This window comes from Stegodyphus dumicola, chromosome 11 (genome assembly GCF_044657685.1).
Source record: "Stegodyphus dumicola isolate Sdum_Otavi_A_Nest chromosome 11, ASM4465768v1".
Lineage (NCBI taxonomy): Eukaryota > Metazoa > Arthropoda > Arachnida > Araneae > Eresidae > Stegodyphus > Stegodyphus dumicola.
In genome coordinates, this window is record NC_140778.1 from 65,744,342 (window position 1) to 65,764,386 (window position 20,045).

At 31.2% G+C, this 20,045-nt stretch overlaps 1 protein-coding gene across 1 annotated transcript in view; it reads left to right on the forward strand.

The window, feature by feature from the left end:
• LOC146994057 (uncharacterized) overlaps positions 1–14,346 on the forward strand; it is a 55,181-nt gene extending 40,835 nt beyond the window's left edge. Inside the window, exon 7 of the mRNA XM_085826299.1 lies at positions 3,766–14,346. Coding sequence (XP_085682425.1) covers positions 3,766–4,808 — 1,043 coding nt within the window. The 3' untranslated portion in view covers positions 4,809–14,346. The remainder of the gene's footprint in view (positions 1–3,765) is intronic.
• Positions 14,347–20,045: the final 5,699 nt, after the last annotated feature.

Below are 20,045 nucleotides of genomic sequence, written 5' to 3' on the forward strand. Positions count from 1 at the left end.
ACGTATTTTGATTTCTCTTTTGAGACCGAATAAAAAATGAACTAAACATTCTCGTTGACATTGAGAGTTGAATAAAAGCTCACCTCAAAATAAAATGAATTAATAAATTTATGGAAAATTTTACATTGCATATATTGAGCAGAAAGAGTAAACTCAATATACTTAATGGAATTAATAATTGGTAGAGTTGATAGCAGAATAAAATGGCTTAATTGCATGGTAAACAGTAGATCTTTTGAAGTTTTTCTATGTTGTGTAAAATGCAGATTTAAATTTTTGATATTGATTGTCATATAAATGGCAATTACTGTTTTATTTTGCTCTGAAATGAATGGTTAGTAATAAAATTCTGGATGAGACAACCTTTAACATGCGCTAGAATTTACAAAGTTTAATTTGGTGCTGATTTCAATGGGTAAATTTCATTTTACTGAATTTTGCGTAAAATAATACCAATGAACCATTGCAAATTATTTTCAGAACTTTTTTTTTTTAATCTAAAAGGGCTATTAGTTTTGAAATGTGACTTCATATCGTCAGTCGTAAACTTGTTTCGCTTTTCATTCAAGTCTTGCCATTTGGCAAAATTTAACATATTTACCTTTAAAATCTAATATATTATTGACTAACAAGCCAAGCTATTTAAAAGCATTACACACAGTTCTTAACAATGCTTTTTTAAATTTTTAATCTGATTGATTTAAAATGCATTTAATTCATGATATATCTAATTGAAAACATTTTAGTATTTCTACATAATTACATGATATGTTTCTTCATTTTTCAAATATATAGAAGATATATAACTTTCTGGTGTCAGTATCTTATAAAATGTTTTGCTATTTCCACTGCTCCATCTGTATTGATAATCTATGCATTCATGAACTTTTAGCCTCTTTGAGTGACTGCTAAATTCTGAGGCCTTTAAGACTTTTTTTTTAATTGTGTGAGCAGAAAGATAGAATTTTAGAAGAGCTTCTTGAGCTACCTTTTGAATGATATAAAGAATTGTTAACATAATGTCAAATTTTTACAACTAAATATTAAATATATAAAAAAGCCTGCAGCATTCTCATGTTACGAAAACATATTTATTTATTCTGAGGCTAGGAATTGATTTAGTTTTAAAAATACAATTTATTCCTTTTAACAATTTCCCAACAGTGTCATCAAAACACTATAAATTCCTTACATGTTTTAAAGAAAGATGATTCATTTATGTAAAGATTATTAAATGGGTAATTTTATTATTCAATTTTTAATACAAATTAACTGAAATTAGAAACTGATTTTGTAAGATAATTTAATTATGAATAATTCAATTTGGGGGCTATTGGATGTTTAAAAATGATCAAAAGATTTTTAATATCTTAAAAATAAGACCAAAATTTTCAGTTTTAATATGTTGTATTAATAATTCATTTTAATTTCCTTGCTCAGTTTTAATATAGTCACAAATTCAGATTTAAAAACAAAATAAGTTGTATAAATATTTTCAACATTTCTGATTTTTCCATAGTAACCATAGGAGAACGATTTGAGACTATCTGTGTAAAAAAAAGTAGGTTTTAGATCATCACACCTTCACATACTTTCACTGGAATTTTCCTCTGTATATATACTGGGATGTGACACTAAGCAGTTGAGAGAATGTATTTAAGAGGTTAAAGGGATATTGTAACTAGTGTTTCAAATCCTGATAACATCCTATACGCTGTCGGTGGGACTTAGATAGGATGTCCTAAGGATATACTGGGATGTGACATGAAGCACTCGGGCGGATGAGTTTAGGAGGAAACAGGGATATTACAGGATGTCCTGAGGATGTAGTAAGTAGGACTTTAAATCCTAATAACATCCCATATGCTGTCGATGGGACATAGATAGGATGTTTTTAGGATATAATGGGATGTGCTTAGGAGGTTTGTGGGATATCCCGGGATGTCCTGAGGATGTAGTAAGTAGGAGTTCATATCCTAATAACATCCCGCACGCTGTCGATGGGACTTGGTTAGGATGTCCTGAGGATATCCCGGGATGTGACATTAAGCACTCGGGAGGAGGTGTTTAGGAGGTTCGCGGGATATTCCGGGATGTCCCGAGGATGTGCGCATATCCCGCGAGCAACATCCTTGGGATATCCCAAGGATGTTTTTGTGCTATGTGGGTACCGACTAACTTGTCAATCGAAATTTTTTCGTTTTCACTAACCTCTCTGTCACATTCTTCATGTCTTTATCCATTTTTTGCAGCAATTCCACTTTTTGTTTGTTGGACATCGAAACATACTTTCGTTTTGTAGATCCTTTGGAAGTTCCAGCATCGGAAATTCTATTTGACATAATCGAAAGTTCAAGTTTACTTTTATAAAATTGCTCCTACAGTCTGCAAAAAATAATAAGCGGTATCCAATTCGAAGATTAAGGAACAACATAATCATTAACATTAATTGAAATAGACAATTAGATATTTTTAGCTTACACCGTCCGTTATACATTAAATGCGCAGGCGAAAACGTATTCTGCACTTGCGCACACGCATATGCGCAGTAGTCAAGGTCTTACGCTGACGCGTAAAACGCCTGTGCGCATGTGCCTACGCGGCGCATGCGCAGAAAGTTTTTAGCTTTGAGGTCCGGATTATAGATCATTCCGGATTATGGGTGTCCGAATTAACGACTTTTGACTGTATTGATTCTCTGAATAATCATTATACTTTTTATATTTTACTAGGAGCTTTTGTTAGTATAGTTTTGCCTACGGAAAAATACACAAAAGATAGATTTCTTAAAGTTTTAAAAGTAGTTTAAATAAAAAAAAGTCGTATTCTTAAAATATTTTTCTTTATTGAATTTTACGATGTTTACAGTACATGAAATAATAAGAACCTAGATATCACCAAGCATTTTGAAATACACAAAGAGCCATGAAATTTCGCAATAGAATAATTTTTATCAATTATTATAGCATATCAGAAAGTTATTCGGTATCGAGATAGCAAATTGAGTGGAATATAAATTTGTATTTGTTTCCGAAATTAAGAGTTACATACTTCACTTATCGCCCCTACAATAAATTAAATATGAAATCATATCAGCGTACCACAAAATAACAAAAACAAATAAACTACTTCTACCCAAGAAGTACAAACAAGTTACCATAACATTAACAAGTGCTTTCTTGTATGCTAGTTTTGCACAAAAATTGTGTTTGGCGATCGGAAAATGAAGCCAAAAGTTCCTGGCGCAATGGTCCTCTCTGATTGGTTGAATTTCTCCAGTTCCCGGCGGGTTTTAGCCGCCCGTCATCATTCGTACTCTTAGAGATTCTTTGATTCGTACTCGAATAAACTGCATCGTACGACGAACGATATCGTATAGTAACGAAATGAATTTTTGAGTACCGAATCGGTACTTCGAGTCAACCGATGTACCCGTTACTCAGTAACGAATACATGCTGTTTGCTCCAGCTCTAAAAACCATTGGATTTGGCAACAACATAGCGCAGAATACATGGAGAACGGGAAGAAAAGTTCATGCACATGAGGTATTGAATCAGTTATTCAGGCGAAACTCCATTTTAAACAAGCATACAATTTCAACTCCTTTATTTTTAGTTTATTAGGAGAACGGTTAGTTCTTTCAAAACTCGGAACCACAGTAGCTAACAACATAGCGCATCATCTCGAACAACATAGCGCGGCATACATCGGGAACAGGAAAAGACTTCATGTGCAAGAGGTATTGAATCAATTACTCAGATGAGACTACGTTTTAAACAAGCATACTATTTTCCATACAAAAAGAGAAGCCTTGTGTGACGTATTTAAGAAAATGTTTACTGAACAGTGTAGTTTAAACAACTCTATGCTAATTCACACAGGAGAGAAACCTTATGTGTGTGAAGTATGTAAAAAGTCCTTTCGTGAAAAGAGTAATTTAAATAGGCATTTGCTTATTCACGCAGGAGACAAACCTTACGAGTGTGAAGTATGTAAGAAGTCATTTAGAAAAAAGTGTTATTTAAACAACCATTTACACATTCACACAGGAGAGAAACCTTATGTGTGTGAACTATGTAAGAAGTCATTTAATCAAAAGGCAAGTTTAAACATGCATCTCCTTATTCACACAGGAGAGAAACCTTATGTATGTGAACTATGTAAGAAGTCATTTAATCAAAAGGCAAGTTTAAACATGCATCTCCTTATTCACACAGGAGAGAAATCTTATGTGTGTGAAGTATGTAGCAAGTCATTTATTCAAAAGTGTAGTTTAAACAGTCATATGTACCTTCACACAGGAGAGAAACCTTATGAGTGTGAAGTATGTAACAAGTCATTTAGGCAAAAGCCTAATTTGAACAACCATATGATCATTCACACAGGACAGAAACCTTATGTGTGTGAAGTATGTAAGAAATCATTTAATGTTAAGCAACATTTAAAGAGGCATATGCTTATTCACACAGGAGAGAAACCTTATGTGTGTGAAGTATGTAAAAAGTCCTTTCGTGAAAAGAGTAATTTAAATAAGCATTTGCTTATTCACACAGGAGACAAACCTTATGTGTGTGAAGTATGTAAGAAGTCATTTAGTGAAAAGTGTAGATTAAACAACCATATGCTCATTCACAAAGGAGAGAAACCTTGTGTGTGTGAAGTATGTGAGAAAGCATTTAGAATTATGCAGAATTTAAGCAGGCATATGCTTATTCACACAGGAGAGAAACGTTATGTGTGTGAAGTATGTAAGAAATCATTAAGTTGTAAGGGTAAGTCTCATCTATGTCACCTATCTAGCAAGTGATTTAGAGGAAAGAGTAATTTAAATAAGCATATTCGTACTCATATATCGTAGAAATTGTTTATATAGGTAAAAATTTATTTATTCTAAAGAGTGATTTAAATATTTATAGCTACAGAGATTCTAAAGAGTGATTTAAATATTTATAGCTACAGAGGAGAGAAATGTCATGACTCGTATGGATAGCAGAATTTATACAAAGCAACTATTCTATACTGAAGAGGTCTTGGTGTTTTGAGATGTTAAATTTATAGCGGTCTTTAATTAATAGTGCCGGAAGGAATAGTCGATGCTGCAATGAAGCCTCATTATGTGAAGTCGGTTTTGTTTCATTTCTACGATGCAAGCTTGTAGGACATAATTTAGGGTCGTTAACATTCATAGAAATTTCAGTAATGCTCAGTGGCAGAATTTAGGATTTCCATGTGTTATGCAGGGTGGTATAAATGTGACAACTGACCCTGTGTGAGGGAGGTAACTTGTAATTTGGTCAGTATAAATAATAAAGCATCTATTTGTTTCCCCAAAAGAAAAACCCAAAACAAAGTAAATCCCGTCATTTTAAGGATTTACTGATTTGAAGAAGATTTACTATTCCAAGTAAAACTAAAGCTTCTTGAGCATATAAGTTTTCTTTTTGCTTTATAACAGCTGTTTCCTTATAGATTTCAGTACATTTTTGTTTACTCGTAAGTTTTCAGTCTTTATATTTGTCACCTAGTAAAATGCATTATGGTGATCATATGCTTGTTACCGCTTTAAAATGCTTCTAATAATGAAATCCTGAAGCATGGCTGAATGTTTCAGCCATACGTGTACATTAACCTATGTATACTTTGTGTTAAATTTGCTTTCTCAGTTTAAAGCAGATACCTATCTGAGCTTTCTGTTTATTGATTTAAGTGTGATGGTTGTGTTAAATTTGCTTTCTGAATGTAATGCAGATACTTATCACAGCTATCTATTTATTGATATAAGTGTAATGGATTGTGTATGTTATGAAATAGTGTATTAGGTACTTTTATCTATGATGAAAATATCCTGAAGACCATAATTACCTAGCTACAGTAGCAAATCCATACTGGAGTGCATAACGTTCACAAAACGGTTGCCTGATGTTACATTGGAAATAAATACAGGTTTTCCTCATCTTGCATTGCAAAAGAAATATCAGATCTCAAATGTTGGACATGCCAAGCAGAGCAACCGATGTATATGAAGTATATATGAAGACATTTAGAAGAATGAATCATTGAAAAAAGTTTAATACAGGTAAAAAATCCATATGTATTACATATTTATCCAAAACTGTTCTATGTATTTTTGTTTATTTTATTTAATAAATTTTCATTTTTAAAAAATTATAACATGAAATGCTTTCTTATAAATTACTTACACTCTGAACAGTGACATAGGTAGAAAAACATTGAAATCATCAGTATATATAATTAAATTTAAGTCTAATGTTATCTTAATATAAACATTTGAGGTTTTATATTGAGATGTATTGTTCCCTTATTTTATTTGAAAAAGTTATTGAGACCAAAAGCAAATGATAATTAACATATATGTGAAATATGGATTATGGGATGAGTTTTGTGAATGCCATGATAATTAACTTTTTGTTAATATTTAATACAGTTAAAAGTCGTTAATCCGGACTCGTCGGGCCTTCGGCGATTCTGGGTTATCAATTTTTCCGGATTATAGATCATCAGTTTAAATCTGGTAAGATGGCATGCAGAAATTATAAAATTAAAAATATGAAACCATAATTTATGAAATAAAGAACAAATATGATCTAAGGGTATCAAAATTTACAAAAAGAAAAAGCTTAATATTTATTTGTTTACTTTATTAAACATTTCTTTCAATGTAAGTTTAAGTTGCTTCTTTTCATGTGATAATACTTTCTCTTTAATTCTATTAAACAGACATCATTTCTTGTTTAGTTACGAAGTTCTGCTGTTCAGGTCCTATAATTGCTGTGTCGAGAATACCGACTAATTTGTCAATCAAAATTTTTTTGTTTTCAATAACCTCTGTGTCACTTTCTTCACTATCGGAAGCGAATTATAATGATGAGGAATTTGATTTAAATCATATAAAAGACGGAGTACATCGAGATGAAATACTTCATTTAGTAAGGAATTATAAGCCAAATAAAATAAAAACTTTTTCCCTGAAGATAAGAAGAGTGCTGATGGATCAACTTTCAATTCATTGCGTGCCGCGGCGTTCTCCCCCCACACACACACACACCCGCAGAGCAGCGTGAAATTGATAAACAGATTTCGGAATGGTTAGAGAAACAAAGGATATGCCTTTATCCATTTTTTGCAGCAATTCCACTTTTTGTTTAATGGACTCCAAAACATACTTTCGCTTTGTAGATCCGTTACATATTAGTAAATATAAATCGGAAATTCTATTTGACATAATCGAAAGTTCAAGCTTACTTTTATAAAATTGCTCTAACAGTCTGCAAAAAATAATAAGCCGTATCCAATTCGAAGATTAAGGAATGACGTGGTCTGCTACATTAACTGAATTAGATAATTTTAGCTTAGCTTATACCGTCCATTATACATTAAATGCGCATGCGTAAATGTTTTATACGCATGTGCACACACATATTCAAGCCATAAATGCTATGCGCACGCATAAACGGCTATGCGCGTGCATCAACCCGACGCATGCACAGAAAGTTTGTAGCTTTGAGGTCCGGATTATGGGTGTCCAAATTAATGACTTTTGACTGTATATGAAGCATAAATATAAAAATGTTGAACCAGTAATTTTTAAAATTAGTACATATAAGTTTATTTTTACTCCCACTTAATTCATTTTAACTGATATTTTTATTAATCAAATCTAAAAGACGTATTGGACAACATCGATCCAAAAAAAAAGAAATTTTGAGCTACTTCTGGAAGCGATCACTTTCTTGCCGAATTGTATGTCACAAGAGCGTCTTTCGTGCAGCTGACGTAGAGCCTGTTTTGCAGCTCCTATCAGGTTGTTTTTTTAGAACGGCAATGCAAGTTTAAGTTATTGGTCCTACTTTGGTAGACAGTTACACGGATTTTGGCGAGTAATATAACTTATGGTAAACCCATTGCTGGATAATTTATTTATGATAACCGATATTTTGTTGTCATTTTATTTAAAAAATAATGTGTTTTATTGTGCATAAATTCCATGTTTTAAATATTATTTATGGCTTCTAAATATTAAAAATCAATTTAATTTTGCATTTTTATTTGAAATAAAAATTTTTTTGTTTATCATATTTTATGAAATTTTATGGTGTGGATTATGTAATCAATGACGTCACCTTACTTTAAAAGTAATTGGTTTTAATAGGTATAAATTTAATCTCATGTTTTAAACATTTTTTATGGCTGTTAAATATTAAAATACAATTTAATTTTGGCTTTTTAAAAAAAAATGATTTTATTATGTATGAATTTTTTAATAATTTTAATTCTAGGCGTGATGTAATAAGCTCTCTGATTGGTTATAGAAACATCCCCAATATTTGTGCATTAACGAGCTGTAATCAGCTCCCTGATTGGTTACTAAAAATTTGTGCATTTCCGCACCGTTTTAAAATTTAATTCATATCTTCGAACTCTTTCAGAGATGTCTTGAAAGATGTTATCTAAATTATGATTTTGATTTTTTTTGTGGTACTTATCAATAAACAACAGGTTAAATGACTAAAAAAAATGTAATTACATATTTTTCTTTTATTTTATAATTGTATACTTCAGTTTTTGTTAAAAAAATTAATGCACTATTTTAAAAAATTGCTGAGATATATTGTCCATATGTTTTAATGTTAATTATATCCTATACAGTCAAAAGTCGTTAATCCGGACTCTTCGGGACTTCGGCGATTCCGGATTATCGATTTTTCCGGATTATAGATCATCAGTTTAAATCTCGTAAGATGGCATGCAGAAATTCTAAAATTAAGAATATGAAACCGTAATCTATGAAATAAAGAACAATTATGATCTAAAGGGTATCAAAATTTACAAAAAAAAAAAAAAAAAAAAAGGCTTAATATTTATTTGTTTACTTTATTAAACATTTCTCTCAATGTAAGTTGTTTAAGTTGCTTCGTTTTATGTGATAATACTTTCTCTTTAATTCTATAAACAGACATAATTTCTTCTTCAGTTACTAAGTTCCGCTGTTCAAGTCCCGTAATTGCTGTGCCGAGAATACCGACTAACTTGTCAATCGAAATTTTTTCGTTTTCACTAACCTCTCTGTGACCTTCTTCATGTCTTTATCCATTTTTTTGCAGAAATTCCACTTTTTGTTTGATGGACATCGAAACATACTTTCGTTTTGTAGATCCTTTGGGAGCTCCAGCATCGCAAATTCTATTTGACATAATCGAAAGTTCAAGTTTACTTTTATAAAATTGCTCTTACAGTCTGCAAAAAATAATAAGCCGGATCCAATTCGAAAATTAAGGAACAACGCAATCATCAACATTAACTGAATTAGATAATTTTAGCTTATACTATCCGTTATACATAAAACGTGCACGCGAAAACGTATTCTGTGCTTGCGCACACTCATATGCGCAGTCGTAAAAGGTCTTATGCGCGTGCGTAAACGCCTATGCACATGTGTCAACACGGCGCATGCGCAGAAAGTTTTTAGGTTTGAGATCCGGATTATAGATCATTCCGAATTCTAATTCTTTTAAATGTTGGCGCAATGTTTTTATAGCGGTGTTTTTATTCTCTTCTTTGCTATATGAAAGTAATGATAACCTTACTTTATTATTTTATACTCATAGTAAATGTATTTATTTACACTTGCCTGCCATCCTAAAAAACGACATTTTCAACAAAAAATTAATCCATTACTTTTAATGATATTTATTTATTTTAAGTTTCGGATACTTTACTGTGCGTAAAAACAGCATTTTTCAAGTTGGCTGACGTTTGTAAAAATCACACCAAAAATCGTGGCAACGTAAATCGCCAAAAATCCGTGCAACCGTCTACCAAAGTAGTACCCATATAAAATTAGGATTAATCTCTGTGAACATCATTAAAGCGAAGATAATTTTTCTTTTGTTAACTATTGCAGAGAACATTTGGTGATGTTGCTTTTTTTATCATCAATCTTGACAACACAGTTTAGCTAAAAATGCACTATATTAAGCATGCATAAGTCAAGCATACGTTCTTAAACATGATAGGTGTGATGTATATTTAAATTAACTACAACTGTAACTGTAACTAAAAAAATAACTTTAACTTAGCATTGATGCACGTGTTACTGTGCTAGCTGAATGTCATGTGAACTGTTTAAAAATGTAATAATAAAAGTTTTGAATTCTTGAGTTATACTCATTAGTTGAGTCTTCTTTTAAAGTACAGAAGTAATTAAATTCAACAAACTACACAAGAAGACACAAGAAGTTACATGGTGTCAGGAGCAAAATGGATTTCAGACCACCTGCTCCGCTAACATTCTCCGTTGGAAATGTTAAAGAAAAGTGGAAAAAATGGAAGCAAGAGTTAGAAAACTATTTACTTGCAATGGAAAAAGATGCCAAGCCAGATAAGACTAAAATTGCAATCCTTTTGAATTTACTCGGTACTGAAGGACTCGAAATTTATAACACGTTTTGATTTGAACCACCTGAGAATAAGGAGAAATACGAAGAGGTCTTGAAGTCTTTTGAAGATTATTGTTCACCACGGCAGAATGTCGTATATGAACGTTACAAATTCTTTTCGTGTAGCCAGCAAGAAGGACAAACAATTGAATGTTATGTCACTTAGTTAAAGACTTTAGCGTCAACTTTTGAGTTTGCTGAACAAGAAAATGGATTGATTCGCGACCATATTGTATTAGGCATTCGGGATAGGAGTCTGACCGAACGTTTGCTTCGAGAATCTAACCTAGGATTAGAAAAAGCTATAGAAATAGTCCGTGCCGCTGAAACAAGCAAAGAGCAACTCCGGAACATGAAAGATGATCCAGCGACTGTGAACAGCGTGAAGAAATATAGAAAACAGCAGCATCAATCAAAACAGTCAGTGCCACCGAAATTATCGTCTCAGCAGAAGCAATCAGCACTAGAATATGACTGCAAGAAGTGCGGAAGAAGGCACAAATATCGGGACTGTCCAGCTTTCGGAAAAACATGTGCGAAATGCAAAGTAAAGAACCATTTTGCCGCGAGGTGTCCCAAGAACATTTATGAAGTTGGAATACCAAATAATGAACTTAGTATATATAATGAACATAGTGTATTTGTTGACATGATGAATCCACCAGTAAACGGGCATACTGAATTTAAAATAAGTGCAAAATCAATTAAAGATCTAACAAATTCTATTGATGAAGTAAATAAGGATATTCACAAGATAAGTGAAACATGGGTGAAAAGTATTACAATGTATGTAAATAATAAGTATTTCAAGGTTGATTTTAAGTTAGATACTGGTGCAGAAGTAAATATTTTGCCTTTGTATGTTTTAAATAATGTTAAACTTAAGCCTAAACTTAATGAAACTGATTTGTTCTTAACTGCATATGGTAATTTTAAGTTAAAACCAGAAGGTACTCTTATAATTAATTGTTCAACTGAAAGGCTTAAGAATGTATCTACAATTTTATGTTCTTGATGTAAGATCTAAGCCTATATTAGGGTTAACAGCTTGTTCTGCATTAAAGCTAATTGAAAGGATTGATTCTTTAAAATGCAATATCATTAATAAAAATGATTTAATTGCTCAGTATCAAGATGTATTTATAGGCACAGGGCAATTTCCTGATGAACCATATCATATAACCCTTAAAGATGATGCAATACCAGTAATACACCCCCCAAGACGTGTTCCTCAGGCTTTACAGCCTAAATTAAAAGATACTTTAGATAAACTTGAAAGAGAAGGGATAGTATCGAAAGTAAATAAACCAACTGATTGGGTTCAAAGTTTGGTTATAGTTGAAAAACCTAATGGGAGTCTGAGATTATGCTTGGATCCTAGAGATCTAAATAAAGTAATTAAAAGGGAGTACTATCAAATTCATTCTCCAGATGATATAATTAGTAGGTTAGAAGGTAAAAAAGTATTTTCAGTTGTAGATTTAAGTAGATGGATTTTGGCATGTACCACTAGATGAAGCTAGTTCTGAACTATGTACATTTAATACGCCTTATGGAAGATATAAATTTAATAAAATGCCATTTGGAATATCCTCCGCCCCAGAAATATTTCAGAAAAGAAACCAAAAATTATTTGGTGATATTGAGGGTGTGGAAGTTTATTTTGATGATATCATAATTGCAGGATCTGATGAGGTTACTCATGATATAATTTTCTCTAAGGTTCTTGAAAGAGCTAGGTCTCTAAATATAAAATTTAATCCTGATAAATTACAATATAGGGTACCGGAAGTCAAATATGTAGGCCAAATTATTTCTGAGTCAGGTGTAAAAGCCGATCCTAGTCATATTAAAGCAATTATTGATATGCCAACACCAAAATCAAAAACTGAAGTAAGGAGGTTGTTAGGAATGTTAAATTTTCTGTCAAAATTTATACCTAATGTATCTAAAGTATCATTTGTGTCTCGCAGCTTGACTAACAGTGAAAAAAACTATGCACAGATCGAAAAAGAGCTATTGGCCATAGTATTTTCTTTTGAAAAGTACCACAATTTTGTTTATGGACGGAAAGTCACAGTACAAAGTGATTATAAACTGTTAATGGCAATTGTTAAGAAACCATTGCATAAAATTTCGTCTAGAATGCAAAGGATGATCTTAAAGTTACTAAAATATGATTTTGAGATAAATTATGTTCCAGGTAATCAAATGCTTTTTGCTGACACTTTGTCACGAGCATATCCTGTGAATGAAACTATTAGTGATGATCCTGAAATTCTAAATGTTGTTCACATTATTTCAAAATATTTGCCTATGAGTGACAGAAGAGTGGTGCAATTTAGGAAAGAAACTGAATCAGATCCAGATTTGCAAATAGTTATGAAATATATTAAAGAGGGTTGGCCTAAATGTTACAAAAAAGTAGATAGTAGTGTAAAAACATACTTTAAAGTTAAAAAGATCTTTATGTTAATGACGACTTGTTATTTATTAATGAAAAATTAGTTGTACCTTATGGTTTGAGAAAAGATATGTTGCAATTAATTCATGAAGCGCACTTTGGAATTGAGAAATGTAAAAGTAGAGCCCGTGAAATTTTTTACTGGCCAGGTATGACAAATGACATTGAGCATCTTGTTTCCAAATGTGAAATATGTGAAAAATTCAGAAATAGAAATCAAAAAGAACCTCTAATGCAACATGAAATTCCAACTAAACCATTCGAAAAAATTGCCCTTGATATCTTGCAATATGGTAATCAAAATTACTTAGTAGTTATCGATTATTACTCTAAATGGATTGAGGTTTTTAGCATAAAAGATAAGACAGCAAATGAAATTATGATAAAGTTAAAGTGCATTTTTGCCAGGTATGGTATTGCAAATGAAGTCGTTTGCGACAATAATCCCTGTAATAGCTACTTATTTAAGAAATTTGCTGAAGATTGGGATTTCGAACTTAAATTTAGTAGCCCCAGATATCCTCAAAGTAATGGGTTGGCTGAAAAAGCTGTAGGAATAGTGAAAAATATCATGAGGAAAGTGCAAGATATAAGTGTAGGCTTAATGGAATATCGAAATACTCCAATTAGTGGAATAAATTTGTCTCCTGCACAACTGTTACTTAATAGAAGATTAAGGACAAAATTACCTATCAGTAATAAATTGTTAAATACTAAGATAAACAAACCTTATTCTAAATTTCGTGCACTTCAAGCTAGGCAAAAGTATTATTATGATAGAACCGCACAGAAACTACCTGAGTTAAAACCTGGAGATAGTATAACCTTGTTCAACTTTAGAACTGGGCAATGGGATAAAGGTGAAATAATTTCAAAACATAAAGCTCCTAGATCCTATATTGTAAGAAATTCAAATGGGGAAATATTGCGAAGAAACAGACGCCACATAAAATTTTCAAAATCACCTTACAAAGTCAATAATGATTATGATGATATAGTATTAGATAAAGAGGAAAATTCAAATGGAAGCCCTGAGAATGTTTCTGTGCCTGTTAATATAGGAAATCAACAGAATAATCTATCCAATAGTACAATAACAAGAAGTGGACGGTTGATTAGACAACCTTCAAGATATAGAGACTTTATCATGGAATAAAATAATGTAACGTATTGCATATATCATTTTTATGTAACTTTTTTTTTTGTTATTGTATGTCATATTGTAAATATACTTGTATTGATATTATTTGGTATTTTTATTATTGTTTATAAACTGGAGGAAGGGATGCGATGTATATTTAAATTAACTACAACTGTAACTAAAAAAAATAACTTTAACTTAGCATTGATGCACGTGTTACTGTGCTAGCTGAATGTCATGTGAACTGTTTAAAAATGTAATAATAAAAGTTTTGAATTCTTGAGTTATACTCATTAATTGAGTCTTCTTTTAAAGTACAGAAGTAATTAAATTCAACAAACTACACAAGAAGTTACAATAGGTAGCAAAATAGCATGACATTAAACATATTTAAGTTTAATTTATTCTTATGGAAGAGAGGGAATAAAATATTTAAGCCTATATAAATACAAATTAGCTGTTTGAACATGATGTTATATGTAAACTTAACAGAAAAGTCATGATATAAGTCAAATTTAGCTAATTAAGCATGCTACTTAGTGTATATGAATTAAAGCTTGTAGGAAAATATATTCAGCTTGTTAACACAGATTAATCATCATTGCAACCATATGATATCACAACTTTTAAGTATGCCTACAAGCCACAGTATTAAGAATGCGGCTAATCTTTGGAATATGGCAACAGGTAGTTTGGCGACATTTTGGAGGCGATAAAGGTTACTACCTAGGACTTTGGGAATAATGTGAGAAGTACTCAGTTCCGATTACGCATTATTTTGTGTAAGGGAAATGAGAGATCATGAGATATGTCATGTGACATTAATGGACGAATTACAGTTCTTTAATCGGAAAAGAAGGGAAATCTGGAAATTTTGTATTTAGCTTTATTCTGTGTTGTGTGAAACAGTGTTGGTTAATTTTTGGATCCCATGGCCCTATCTAAAGTGAATTCGAAATGGGTATTTAGTGGGATTGAAAGGGGCAGTAATAAGTGTTTTTTTAAGGTTGTGCGAGATGGAAGTAAAGATTGCTTATTAAGTTTTATTAAGTCTGTTTGGAGGATGCAGGTTTTCAACATCTTGCTATGAACTATAAGTATGATTTTAAAGATCCTGAAACAGGCACACATACGATTGCTCTTTATTTAGCGGAGGAAATAAGAAAAGTTTATCCGCCACGTAATCAAGATTCTGAAAAAGATTAGGTAAGTTAGTATTCTTAATTATTTGAGGATATTATTTTTATGCATTATTTGTAGGATGTAAGGAGTAAATAAAGTAATATGGTATTATTGGAAAATCGTTATTAGCAATGATTTAGTTTAAAGTAATTAGGATTGTAAGCTAATTTTTATTAATTTAATGTATGTGCTTATTTATATTTTAAGTAGTGTTTTTTAATTTAATTATACTTTAATTAAATGATAGTTATTTTGTGAATTATATGTTTGTAGGAATTTGGTATACGTTTCAGTGGAAGTAAACGTGCATGGCAATAATTCAAGTATTTGACACAAAGTATTTGCAACTATTTTTAATGTTTGCGTTATGAATTTGTTGGTGACGTTTATAATAGATAATTTAGAGGTAAAATTTTTGGATATTTTATTTATTTTATACGTGGAAATGTTCATCCTTGGAAAGGGTATATACTTTTTCGCGATAAGGTAATTTCATATGTGTCCTTTTTACCGGATTTAAAGATTCACAAAATTTTCATGCATTTTCGTGAAATTTTTCTAATTTATGAGAAAAAAGCAGTGTACATGGATATAGTGAAGAGTCTGCGCAATGCCATTTTTGTGCAATTCTGGGATGTTTTTTTAAGTAAAAATAAGTCGACGTGTACATGGTTTAGTTATATTTTAATTAAATGATAGTTATTTTGTGAATTTTATGTTTGTAGCAATTTGGTATACGTTTCAGTTGAAGTAAACGTGCATGGAAATAATTTAAATATTTGACACTAAATATTTGTAACCATTTGTAATGTTTGCGGTATGAATTTGTTGATGACGTTTATAATATAATAGATAATTTAGAGGTAAAAGTTTTTGGATATTTTATTTATTTTATACGTGGAAATGTTCATCCGTGGAAAGGGTATATACTTTTTCGCGATCAGGTAATTTCATAATTTCATATATGTGCTTTTTACCGAGTTTAAAGATTCACAAAATTTTCCTGCATTTTTGTGCAAATGTTTGTAATTTATGAGAAAATAGCAGTGTAGATGGATAAAGTTAAGAGTGTGTGCAATGCCATTTTTGTGCAATTCTGGAATGTTTTTTTAAGTAAAAATAAGTTGACGTGTACATGGTTTATGTGTATGTGCGATTTTGAAAAGCGCGGCAAGGAGTTTGCGATTCTGCACTTTTTCCGAATTTTGCAGTTATTTGTTGATTATTTGTCATGATTAAGCAGTTTTGTTCCATAAAATTTCTAGCATAAGTGTAATTCGGATAGCAGATTGTTGGAAAAAGTGTTCAGTAAATAAAAAGAAAAGAAACATGTATTTACTTCGTGAAGACAAAATGGTGGCGAAAAAAAATATAGAGGGCTGCTGTAGCAGAGTTCTTCGCCAAATTTTCGCCAAAAAATCGCCAAGTTAACATAATCCAAAGATTAACCAGAATGGGTTCTTTATTCAGAGTCTGTATTTCTATGTTGGGTTTTAGTAGACCTAAGATCTATCAAACAATGAAGACTGTGCTGTTAGTTTCTTAAAGAGTATCATATGATGCTGAGTAAGTGTAAGTGTTCCAATTTCCACATCACAGGAATTCGTACACAAAATATAGAGTGCTAATTGAGTTCTTCAGAACGGCAGAAGTACCACAAGACACCATTTGAAAACCCTTCGAATGTTTGCTAAGTACTTTTAACCTGAAAGAAAAAAAAAATCTGTTTGTATCAAATTGTCACAAAGTTAGGTAAATCTTCTTTAACAATGTGTTATGGAATTTCGGGAAACAAACACATTTAAAATCTCCCTGAATGGATCATGGTCATTATGTTTATTTTCATGCCGAAAAAAGTATTCCTATAAATTATCTGCTGGATTTTCTTTCTGAAAATTACTTTTGTATAGTTTCACTCTTAGAAAAGATACTGTGGAAATTAGACCCTTTTATTGGATTTTCTGAGAATTAGAGAATTTTCTTTACTGTTTACTGTCAACCCTACATTTTATTGTGCAAGCTTTTCTGAAGAAATAACTCTGCACCAATACTCAGAACAGTGCATCAGATGTATAGCTGCAGAATTATAAAAATATGTGCTATATTCTGATTATCCACACTCCAAGCGAAAAGTCGCTGAAAAGTCTTCAGTGACACTGAAAAGCATTCGTCAGTTATTGGTAACTTTGGGGAGAAATATTTTTTGGTTATCTTTACATCTATTTTAATAATATATTCAGTGCTGCCTATCTTTTACGTTCTTCTGTTTCCATACAAGATATACATACTTCTTGGTTTTTTGCATTGTTGTTCTTGAAATGACAAATGACTGCTCCAAGAACTGTAAGAGAAGTGCACAAACTTGACACTGTATTCCTAAAATAATAAGAAGAAATGCCATGCATGAAGATTTTAATTGAGCAACAGTATGCTGTCCATTGTCATGTTAAAATACTTAAGTTTCACTGAAGCAATATTAATCTGCAAGCATCAGGGTCAGATAATATGTAGATTCTATTTACACAGGTAATATGTCCACATGTGCAGCTAATTTGTAGAATACCAATAAATCTTTATTTGCAACATCCTGCATTACCTCAATACTTTGTTGTGACTTTTCTGTAGGGTGTGGATAATCATAATTATCAGTTAATTAGAATTATAGATATTAAGAATTCTAATTTAAAAGTTAATACTGTAATTAAATTTATTATTTAAAAGAAAATTTTGATGTTCATTAAGTATGTTTCACCATAATTATCAACCATAAATGAGATATGGTTGATAATAACCTAGGGCAATAGTTTGTCATGTGAAAATGGTAGATTTCAAAATCCTGGACTTTGCACTTTACTAAAAACTGCACTAATTGAAGGTTGTTTTTAGATCCATCTGTTGTCTGCCACATGGGCCTCCAGTGGCGAACAATGTTGATTCAAGTCCCATGAGGGCGGCTTTTCAGTGGAATTATAATTTAAAAAAATATATTTAAAGTTTATGGTTAACGTCAAAACATCACTGATACTTATTCTGTTTTCTGAAGAGGAAGATTAAAAACAAGTTTTCTACTGATGACCCCCCCCCTTCGGTTCTGAGGTAACTTGCAGAGAGTATAATTCAGCAGATACCACATAGTGTTAAGCTCGGGCCTTGATTTTCCCCATCTTTTACTACAAAGATGACTTTCGGTTCTATGTTCATTTTCTTATAACAACGATCCTCTTTCACAAATCACAAGTTGATCTGTGTAAAAACCTTTTTGGATTACACCATACTAGCAGAAGCAATATGAGTATAAGATTGCTTCTTTATCTAACTTTAAAAATGTAGTAAGTTCTTAGTTTTAAACCATTGGTAACAACTAAATCATTTATTTCAAAATTTAGGAAAACTATTATTTATATGGAAAGAAAACTTTCTGGTATATGTCATTTAAATTTAGAAAAAAATTCAACATTAAGTATTAAAGCTGATATTATTCAATAATTTTAGGCATTTTAATAGCTTTATGTTTGTTTTTCTTAAAGTTCATGACCATTTGTTTTCCACAGACTTTAATCAAGCCAAAGGTTTAATTTTGGTAATAATTTTTCATTAGTTTAATAAACATCAGGAAATTTGCTAACTGTAGAATGAATTTAGTTCTCGGAACAGAAGAAATATTATATAAAAGCAGTTACTTCAATGAGTTTTTAGACTAAAGCGATTTTATAAAATGAAACTTTAGGCAGTGACTCCTTATTAATATACGAAGGAAGCAATTGCAATTACATTTAAGGGTAAAAATGTGTACATAAGGCAGAAAATATGTTTTAGAAAATTTTGAAATTTTTATTTATTATTATTGTTACTATTATTTGGAACTGATCCTTTTTTTTTCCCGAGTGTGATATTTGGTAACCTTATAACATTGTACTAAAGACAGTATAAAATGTATAATTTTTTATTACACTAAGTAAACAGTTTCATTAAAGAACGTAACAATATGATAATATCATGAAATAAATTTTGTAGTGTCTTGAAATCCATGAAAACCTCACTCCCTGAAACTGAAAGATGCAGTTAAAATTTTTTAACTATCATTCGAAAAAATTCACAAATAAAATAAGTTAGGTGAAGACAATGATTCTTTTCTCTTATATGCTTTTTCTGCCCTTCAAACGATGCTTTTATGGTATATTCTGATGAAAATTAGTTTTCAGATTGATGATGCATCATGCTAAACTAATTAAAAGAAAAGCATTTCGTGTCGTCTACTCCCCTCTTAAAAGTAATTTCTGTCAAGTCATCTCTTGCATATTAATATAACCTATCACTTTCTGCTTCTTTTTGCGCGTAAAACAAGAAATTAAATAAGTATTGATATATCAGAAATTGAACCGATTTTAATTAAAAAAAAATATAACTATAGGAAGCTAAAATACACACAAAAATACACAGTTTCTGTGAAGTTTCGAATATGCAGAACCATCTACTGGAGAGGTATGAAATATCTTAAAGGAAAAGTTTCAGCCCTGGTGCAAATTGGTGCACTTGTAAAGTGTTATTTTTTTCCCATGCTTTTCTTGCCAACAGACGAGTTTGAACGCAGCTTTACTTTAACAGAGAAGAGCCAAATAAAATGAGACTTTATTAATTAATAACTACTTATTAATGGTATTTCTTAAAAAAATACTACGGTAAGTGATAAGAACTGCGATACTTTAAAAAATTACTACAATTGATAAGATTTAATTTTTCATGTAGCCAATAGCCGACATTGGCACATACATCATTATGTAGAAAATTGTTTGCCAACTG